Source organism: Aphis gossypii, chromosome 2 (genome assembly GCF_020184175.1).
Source record: "Aphis gossypii isolate Hap1 chromosome 2, ASM2018417v2, whole genome shotgun sequence".
NCBI lineage: Eukaryota > Metazoa > Arthropoda > Insecta > Hemiptera > Aphididae > Aphis > Aphis gossypii.
In genome coordinates, this window is record NC_065531.1 from 75,568,449 (window position 1) to 75,579,351 (window position 10,903).

At 26.5% G+C, this 10,903-nt stretch overlaps 1 protein-coding gene across 1 annotated transcript in view; it reads left to right on the forward strand.

Annotated features, from left to right (window-relative positions):
* The window catches only part of LOC114120512 (uncharacterized), a 69,500-nt gene extending 61,113 nt beyond the window's left edge, over positions 1-8,387 (forward strand). Inside the window, exons 3-4 of the mRNA XM_027982433.2 lie at positions 1,969-2,136; positions 6,027-8,387. Of these exons, the coding sequence (XP_027838234.2) occupies positions 1,969-2,136; positions 6,027-6,172 (314 nt within the window). The 3' untranslated portion in view covers positions 6,173-8,387. The remainder of the gene's footprint in view (positions 1-1,968; positions 2,137-6,026) is intronic.
* Positions 8,388-10,903: the final 2,516 nt, after the last annotated feature.

Here is a 10,903-nt window from a genome sequence, read left to right on the forward strand (position 1 = left end):
TTTTTCATTAGAATTGTTCAAGTCTTCTTGTATTTTATGATTTTTTTTTTAACTAAAGAAATAACATACTCCAATAAGTTAATTAAAGTATTATTATTTACATAATTTATTGGAAAAAAGTTCCAACGCGCGCCGTCGCCTGTTCAAATCCCGGCATTTCTCTCTGGGCAGATAACTATATACTGTTAGAGAAACTGCTAACACCTAATCGGGCATAACAAAAACCTACGGGTGTCCAAATAGAAATTCTGCCAAATAAGCGTCCGAACTAGACCTTCGAGCCTACTCCCAGACTATATACGCAATATGAAAAAAAAACTACGTCTCCATATATTTTAAGGTGTTTTTCTGCTTGACTATTAATTTTAAATGTAATCTATTGAACAAAACAAATAGCATACATTTTTTTGTGATTCATGATAAATAATATAAAAATAAAATGTGTACGTTTTGATCACTTGTTCTAAAACAAATTTTATTTTTATTTTTGCAATGTCTTTCTCTTAATGAACCTGGAATAAACAAATAATTTAACGTTTTGTTCAACATTTAAAATACTAAATAGGTAACCATTTAATATGTATACAGATTTTTCCTATGGTAGGTTTCTTAACAATGACTTAAACTTAAACGTTGAAAAATGAATTAAATATCCACTAATTTATAAATATCATTTTTAATATAAATTTAAGTTTGCATATTTTAGCATTGTAAATTATTATAAGATTATTTTGTATTTAGGTACATTTCCATAAAAAAAATATCATTATTATTCTCTACTTTTCTCTCACAAATATTCAATATAAGATCTTTAGCATTTTAATAAAATTAAATAAATATCAGACTCAAAACTATATCGCTAAAAATTGCATTATTAATGTTATTTACGTAGCTAATATTATTTATTATATATATACATAATTATATATTATTATGTATTTTATAATATTTTTTATTTACTATTATCTATTTAATATAATTAATATTACTTATATTATATTTTATGGATGTTTTCATATTAATATTACATTATATTATGTTCTATTAGGTAGTGAAAAACCTAAACTAACCTAACCTTTTCATAGGTATGTTAGAGAAAAAAAATAATACATATGTAGTATGTACATACATCGCATAATTAATTTAAATATTTTTAATAGACCGTTCATCAATAAACAGCAGCAATATTATCTATATAAATAATAATAATATATACTATATATAGGTATACTATATTATAAGTTAATAGTACTGATTGCTACTCGTATACATACCCTAAGATTAAGTAATAATTTTTCTTGAACTCTTACAGAAAACGCCCAAGTAACAATAACTTTAAAACCTATACAAGCAGAGCCATTTATTTTCAAACAGTATGTATTAACAACGAGTATCGAAAAATAACAATTACGAATCACTACAGAGAAAATAATAAATATTTCTTGCACGTACTATATTTTTGATTAGATTGGACTATAATCCTTAGTCCTTGAATCCAATCACTACAAAATATACTCCGCTTTGGCGCTTTTATGTCAGAGTGGTATTACTACATTAAACCACATAACTAAAGGTTGTATTTTAGAAAAAGGAAATGAGCTTTAGAGGAGTATTATAATCTGAAAAATATGTGAGTGAAAAAAAAAGTATTAAATAATAATATTATATTAATATAACTTTTTCGAGTCGGAAAAAATCTGACCTGAGACGTGTGAGGTGCGATACTATATTATATTATTACAATATATTGATATGTCTGGTGCGGCATATATTATGAACACAGATTGATTTCCGTTGATGAAAAATGATTCGATTTCAGTGCTCAAAATGTGTATACTTTAAAATCAAATAATAAATTGTACACCACTATAATACTCATTGTAATGTGTTCATTTAATGTTATATTATGAATATCCAGTATATCATAGAATTGTTATTATAATTATCGTTATTATAATTGTTATTTAGATAACGGATCAATCATTAGGCGGTGTCGGCGGCGGCTGGGGAAAGTCGCAGTAGGGATTTTCAAAAGTTACGCACCAGCGGTTGTCCTCTGGAAATCGATAATGCCGGTCGGAGGAAGAGTGGCCGGCAAAGGTGTCGGCGTACACAATTCGGGTGGATCTAGTGACGGTAAATACTGATATTATGTCCGGTAATATTGTATTATTGCCGTCAACGATTATTATATTTTAACTATATAGCCCATTGAGTTATAGACTTTGAACGGGAAATAGAGCCACAGGTTGTTTTTTAATCTGTACAATGATATATTAGTGGTAATTATTCAGTGCAGTAAAAACAATAAATCGCGTTCTTCATAGTTTGATACAATCGTTAAAATTGCTATGTGTTAATGTGAAATTAATGTTTCAAAATCATTATTATAATTAGTCGAACATCAATTTTTCTCGTTTTTCAAAATATTTTGTTATCATTTTAAAAACCCATGTATGTAAACAAAATATTATATTAAAGCAATTATTTAATTAATAATTCGATTTATATTGTCGTCAACAGTAGTTTTCGATTTTTCTAGCAAAATTCATATATAAAGTGACTTTGCCAAATATGCTCACCTCATCATATTATTAACAATACAATTATTCAAATTCTAATATTTAATTATATTTGAGAACCATATTTTCGATTACTTAGATTTTTATGCTATTTAAGGAATGCCCTCTAGTGATACAACCCTCTATTTTTTCCCATAGGAGTAAACCTTTTTTACTGTAAATTATTAAGCAAATGATGTGTTTAAAAATTTACACAAGCCTGGCTAAACCGAAATTCAAACGAGTAGAAAATGAGTTTTTAAAATTTATATAAACGGTTACTAAAGATATATTTTTAAAAAATGTGAAATGTTTATACATTTCAATATAATATAATATTGGATCTAGAATGTACTATAATATGCAGACAATTTTTAAAAATAATAAAATGTTTATAAATTTATTTACCTATTTTTGTAATTTTTAAACAATTAAAGTTGTCATAGATTCCAAATCAATTATCGTTAGTAAACAAAGTTAAATATCTTTTAAAAGTTATTCGTTTTAATTTTTATTTAGATAATAATTTAACATTCAAAAGAATCTAATATTTGACAATTTTAATTATTATATTATGAAAATGATTCTCTTTAGGAAAAAAAGTTGCTATTGCTATACAACAATCCTTAAACGATATAACAAATCTAAGTACCTACTTTAAAATGGTCCTTAATTACACTCAAAAACTCAGAATATTTTGAATAAATTCATTAATAAATAATGCATAGTGACGGTTTTAATTTCTATCTAAAAGAATATATTACATTTTAATATATTGTTAATTAATAATACCGTGGTAGTTGTTTGTTCTCCGTCGTGACTCGTGATAGACGCAATCAAAAGTTTCTGAAACACCCAATAAAAACAGCACCAACGTGTACTGTTGACGACTTTCGGAACTTTCGTCATATTTGAGGGTTAGTCATAACTTGCGTAGTGATATTGAATTTTTCGATTTTACCAAAACCTATAATGATGGATTGCGTCGATTGATGAATAATTCATAATTATTCAATACATGGGTTATATTTCGTAAAGAAAGTAACTGACGGAAAACTAAAGAGATATAAAATATAAAGGTTTATATAGAGTCATTGTTATCGGATATTTTAATGTAATAATATTTTTTTATGCATACATTTATAGTAATTATAAGTAGCTATAGTTGATCAAATTCAGATTTTTGTTTTTCTGTTATACTGTGCCCATCACTGCGACGTCGAAACCTTTGACGCATTTTCCCCGAAGTACACTCCAAGATAATAACTCTGATCCTAAATTCAATTCGACCAGCTCTGTTAACTTATGTAGAAATACAATAATTGCAGACGTTTACTGAATCCCGTATGTTCTCCTTTAGACTTTATGGTCATAATAATATTAATACCCCGGCGCTGTAAAGTCGTGAAGGTACAAAGTCAAACACAATTGTGAGAAAGTTGAAAACAACTTATGGTCGGAAACACTTTTATTACATCAAAACAAACATGCAATAATCCATTGAGATCCGTATAATAGCCGTTTGCCTCTTCTCGTAACACAGCCAAACACACACACTTCTACCGAACTCCCCGGCAGCAGTGAGATTCTCCCCGTATATACAAAAGCCAGCAACGGCGCCTTTAATATCGTGTTGCCTCAGCACGATTTACTCCTAAGGCCCGACTTATGTAATAGTTACTTACATACTAATGTATACATATATATTAATCTTTAATATAATATAGTGTTTCCCTAAATACTGCATATAAACTATTATATTATAATGTAAATGGACGTTTACCTCTCGACAAATGTTATTTGTATCCTAATGGATACTTTACTTAACAGATCTTTTTTTATATGTGATAAGTATTATCACAGTCTACTGATAGAAAATTATAAAAAGCCTATAATATTATATATCGTGTGAGCAAAAGCGCGAGATTTATTCCTAAAATATTTTTCAGCATAATTTTCGCACATGAAAAATATATTTTGTGTAAATGACTTATAATATTTGATGAGAAAATATATTTGCGATGAAGAAAGTGTAATGAAAATCGGGTATACCTATATATATTTTTATTTCAAAAGCTCTGATTGTTAATAATTTTTTTTTTTTTTTAACGAGTCACTGAGAAATTACCTGGACAATACTATAATATGTATTCTATATTTCTATTATGATAAAATACCCAGAAATTGCTTATGGTTGCTGTATCGACTTCTTTTTGGTTGAATCTATTTTTAAATCATCACGTTCTTCCTACGCACTACGTTTATTATGATTATATAATAACAAAGTGTATGAAAAACGCCAATAGTCTCGAATGCAATTTTCTCAACTTTTCTCCGTTACTATTATTTTTATTGTTCGTTCAAACCTCCTTTTAAAAAATTAAAATCAAATCAAATATCACGTATACTGTAACACCAAACACATTCACTTCTATAATTCTATCTTTAAATAATGCATTCATTCAAATTCTAATTTTTAGAATTGTTGAATACATTTTAAGCATAAAAGACTTTATTTTAAAATATTCAGTATACTATGGCGATACAAGCTTTATTTTTCCAAAAGAAAACCACTCATTTTAAATTTTACTGCAAATCGTTAATCAGGTTTTTAATAAGCCGTAGAAATCTACAGAGAATGATTAATTTCGTACAATAAGCATACTTATAAAAATCTACCACTCTGGATTTTTAACAACTATAGTTGTATCTATTGATATTCGAACATTCGTTTTTTTAATTTTAAGATATTTTTTTATTTTTCACATAAATTAAATATTTCATGAAATATTATGTGCTCAGTCAATTTAATTTAAGAAATCAATATAAATAACTTAAATTTTTCAATCATTCTGTCTTTTAAGCTTATTATCATGGACCATTAGCCATTAGGTATTCTTAAAGTAGATTAAAGGGATTTAAAGTTTAATAATTCAGTAACAACTTAAGTACACATAAATAAATCAAAATTCTTAAAAATAAAATCATCTCTTTAAAAATGTGCAATGAAATTCGGGTATTTTCGTTTGAAAAAAATGTTTATTTTGTATAAATTCATAATCACCCTTAGATGGTCTAAGAAATTATTCATTCGTTTTCGTTATTACATCTTTATTTACATCAAAGTACTTAAATAAGTTAACTGACTAAAGTTATTTTTATTACTTTTCGTTATAATAAATTTAACTAATTTTTAGTCTTGAAGTTTTTTTTTTAATGTTAAAGCAGTACTAACGAGATAACGAACAGTCAAATAAATTAAAAACATAAATCTCAATAAGTCATAATATTATCTTATTAGATACGGGGATATTTACATGACGTATGTTATTATTGAATAGGTATTATCTGAAGTTTAATAAAAAAAAATCATATTTTTTCCTCAAACTAGCGATGATGGTTCACGATTCTTGCAACGTCCGAGTAGTTGTCATTTTAAGTTATATTTGACGTGTTTTATTGCAGGGCACGCGTCTGGCGGTTTCAACGAGGAAGTCATATGGATCAGCATTGGCATGAGCATAGCCATAGTCATACTGATAACGATAGCTCTGTGCTATTTGGCTCGTCAGCGGTGTAAGAAGAGACAGGAGATAAGCGTACGCACTTAACATGGACAAAGTTTTCACTAATGCATCATACACATACTTCATACTCAAGCAAACTACCTATATACAACGACCACCTACACAAAGTGTTTTACTCGGACTGCGTACACAGAGATTATGTAATTTAAACGACCCCATTCGCGTTTTTATAGCTAACTATTATTATTATCATTATCATTATCACTATCGTAGTCGTATTGAATGTGTATCCTTAACTTAAAATCTATATCCATCAGTGACGGACGCAGGGAGAGGTTTTGGGGGTTCAAACCCTCTCCGAAATGAATGAATGATTAATTTTAATCACAGTTATTCTTACTTAAGAACCTTCAAAAATTCTAATATTTTCAAAGCCCCCCCAAAATTTTTTTCTGCGTCCGCTCCTGATATCCATTGTCGTATCTTACTTTTGGCAATGGCGTGACAATCGTCTTAACATCTCGCGTAATCATCCAGTTGATGTTCACAAATTGTTCACCCGTCATACTTAATGCACCCCCGTCAATCTCTTCTCCATAACACAGTCAATTAGTCATGACTTCAGAATAAATCACGTCACGCGTAGTTACGTGGCAATTGATATAACCCAAGAGAACTGTCTTCGATGCAAATACAAGTCTCAACGCGTCACATCCTCCCTAGTTCCATATATTGAGACCCACAGACGTTTTACGACAGAATAATTCCATTACGCGTCTACTATTTGATGCGTATATTATAATATAATAATGAATCGGTGTTATTATACATTTTAAAAGACATTAATAATTTAATTTGAACTCTCGTCGTCAAGTGTTATTATATAGTTGTGTTCATTTTACATAGGTAAAAAAAATATTATATTATATTATTGTATAATATTCACGTAAAAATGTCACACACATTTTAAAACATATAATATCGGTCAAAATGATTTTACGTGTATCCGTACTTTTTTGTAGTAATTGATACGGCGTATAAATAGTATGTATTATTTCAATAGTTGTAAACTGCGCACGCTGATTATTATTATAATAAAATGATGTGGGACGCGTTTCTTTTTCGATTATATTGTTATCATAATATGTATGAAAAAAAACGAAAATCGCGTCATCGAAAAATTATTAATTGCAGGACCACCGCGACACGGTCGTTGTCATTGTCACGTGAAAGTTCTGACGAGTACAATAAACCACGCAATAATAAAATATTATACTATATAATAGTCGGCATTGCCGCTGTGAAGATTGATTTCATTTTTAATTTTATTTATAATAATTCACATTATTCAATCAACGATTATTATTATATTATTTTACTTATTAAAATTCTGAAATTCTTCTCCTGTGGCGTTACTCCGCATGGTTGTGTTTAATATTTATATAATAATTCTATAAATATAACAACAACAATTTATAATAATAATATGTATTAGCATCACCAAAAAATATTAATAAATGTATTATAATAGGATGATATAGCGTCTGGTTATAAAACAAAAATTAAAATTTTTTTTTCATTTGTATGATGCAGAAGTATAAGTGAAAAAAACGTTATTTCTCCATGTAATCAAATTCTAAATAACATTATACTATATTATACCTACTGTAATACCCTGTATGCTGTATCTACGATAGTGTAATATATTGACAAATGTGTACACTTAACAGATAATAATCCAATGATAATACTTAATGTTTTTTCGACATACAAATCATATTGTAAATTTGTAAGTCATAATACGCATGTTGTGTGTACATCGTAAAATGTTTACCTATTTTATAAGGTAATTCTTCCGCACATTTTTTTCGATAATTTCAAAATGAGTTTAAAAAAAAAAATTGAAAAATATATGTATACTTATGAAAAGATAAGTTTAATTTATAAAATATAATTTACTAGTAATATTAAGATAAGAGTGGAGAACGTATCCAAGCATAAAATATTCATAAATCGTATGTTATAGTAATACAGAAACAATTACGTATAAACGTATAATATATATTTATAACTCTATATACCTATTATATAATAATAAATACTAAGACCAATTAATAATAATGTCATTTTTTAAATATTTAATTGTGTAATCTGTGAAACAATATATTATATTACCTAGTGTATTTACTATAGACATAACTACATAAGACATGTACTACTATTGTACCAAATAATGTAGTGGTTTACAATAGAAATTATAAAAATATTGTTATAAATTAAATCATATAATAAACCTGTATAGTTGTCAATTCATTATTTATTCAAATGCATGTGGTGAGCTGTAAACAGTTTTTCCCTAACACCAAGCCATTCTAGAAAAAAAAAAAAAAAATGGTTATAATTTTACCAAAAATAAAAATTCAACTAAAATGGATTGTTGTTTATTTTATATTGACTGCTCAATGAGTTTCGCATGTATTCAAATACGAAATGTACGATTCATTGTATTATTATACATAACGGATATGCTATATAATATTTTTCGTACGCGAATTTACGTTCAGAAAAACCATTGGTTTAACATAATATAGTCGTATTACGAATTCAGAATATAAAAAATTCAAGTTTGTAATACTTATGTATATGGCGCGTATATTTATCTATATAGATATATTATATTAAATTGATTTGATTGCAAAAAAGCATTATCGATTGTGACTTGATTTCATATTATTATAAATTAAAGTTAACTGATACTTGACTAGATATATTGAAAAATAAACTTTAATAGGTTCTTAACTACTACTTTTTAATTAAATCAAAAAATAATAAGAATAAATCAATTAAAAATATATTATTTCATCTAACTTGGATACTAATTATTATTACAATTAGGTACACCAAAAAAAATGTTATCTGAGGTTATTTGAGCATTCATATTTGTTATGACGTCCGTGAATATCGTATAATTAACCGATTGTAAATTTTACCTTTATTCGAACTGTAAAAAAGTAGGTATACAGCATAAATAGACTTAAAAAAATACAGGTCAACGAGTAATCTTTTTGAACGGTACATTGCAGTTGAAAACTAATTATTTTTAATATTTTCTGCATAAAACTTTCATTAATAAACAGTTTACACACATTCAGCGCTTTAACAGTAAGTATATTATACCTTTTTGCCGCTCCTTTACACTTTCCCCGGCTTCAATGTTGTATTATTAAAACTGCGCATTTTATTTCTTAGTAAGTACGCTTTTATTTAAACATAACATCATATAAAGAACAAACACGCACACACACAAGCACATAAATTCACAAAACCAGAATTCATTCTTTAAATAAATAATTATAAATTCAAAACAGCTTTTATCTTTTATATTAAAAATATTATATTATATTATTTACCTTTTACATCAATTTTTCGTTTTTTAAATATTATGTATTTGTTATTTATTCTTGGTTACCAAATTGAACCGATTGGTCTAATTGATTAAATAATACCTACGCCAGAAAACATCAAAGTTTTTGATTAAACCTATTCAAGTGTATATTATATTACCTGATTGTAAATAAATAAATGTATTGAATGTCATTTTTGTGTAGGTATATAATTATATTATAAAAGTATTTTGCTGATAATATTGTGTTTCGATTGTTTGGAAATATTCGAGTTTTTTAAAACTATCGATTTAACTATGTCATATGGTATAAAATTGAATAAAATAGTAATATACCTACCTAATAAATATATGTTAGATATTTATGAAAATAAAATTATGCTTGCAAACATTTCTGATCATTTACACATAGGTAAAGGGAAAATAAATTTGAAATCAAAGGTCTCTTTTAAAGAACAATATAATTCTGGGCTTAACTCGGTTTATATTGCAATGCTTACAAAGTAACATATCCCCAACAAAATTTGCCTAATAATTTTATTTTTGTATAGCAGAACATGTTAGACGGCGTAAAATATAGACAATATAGATACAGCACTGTTTAAAATAATTCAAAATTATTATTAGTGTTTAGTATTAAAATTCCAACTATTATTATAATAATTATTATATAATTAATGTACAATTTATTCAATGCCATCCAGAATCACTGTCAAGTTTCTACTGAATATTGAACGATTAAGGTAAGACAATATCATAAATAAATATTTATAATTTGAATTCCAAATATAAAAAAAAATCCTTTCATTTAATCTTTATGAATGAAATGTTATCAAAGGTAATTTCTGATAGATACATTTAATTAAAACAATGTTGAATACAGCTTATGAAATTTACATATTATAATATCATAGCTACTACTTACCAAATAATCCAAACCAAAGAAACCTGTAATTTTTAATTATTTATTTCAATAATTTAAAATAAATATTATTACATAGTATTACCAATACATCGTCAACTGTATATAATAAAATGTGAGAAACATTCAGTAATAATTAATAATTTATTTTAAGAAAAAATAAAAATCTATTTACCTATTTTTGTTTTTATTAATACGTACAATGTACATATATACCTATTTTAGAAATAAGGTTTTTTCAAAAGTATTTGTATCAACTGTCAAAAATAATAAGTTAAAGGCTAAATAAATCTTCTCACGTATACTACCCAATTCTAAAAGTTCAAAATTGTTTTATAATATTATTCTAAAGGTAAGTAGTAAACGTGCTAACTTACTACACTACGTCGTTTCAACAGAATAAATAAATCCAAACAGTTACATTTGAGTATAATCTATAATAATTGTATTGTTTGACTGAAACAATATACATTATATTTATTTATTAACG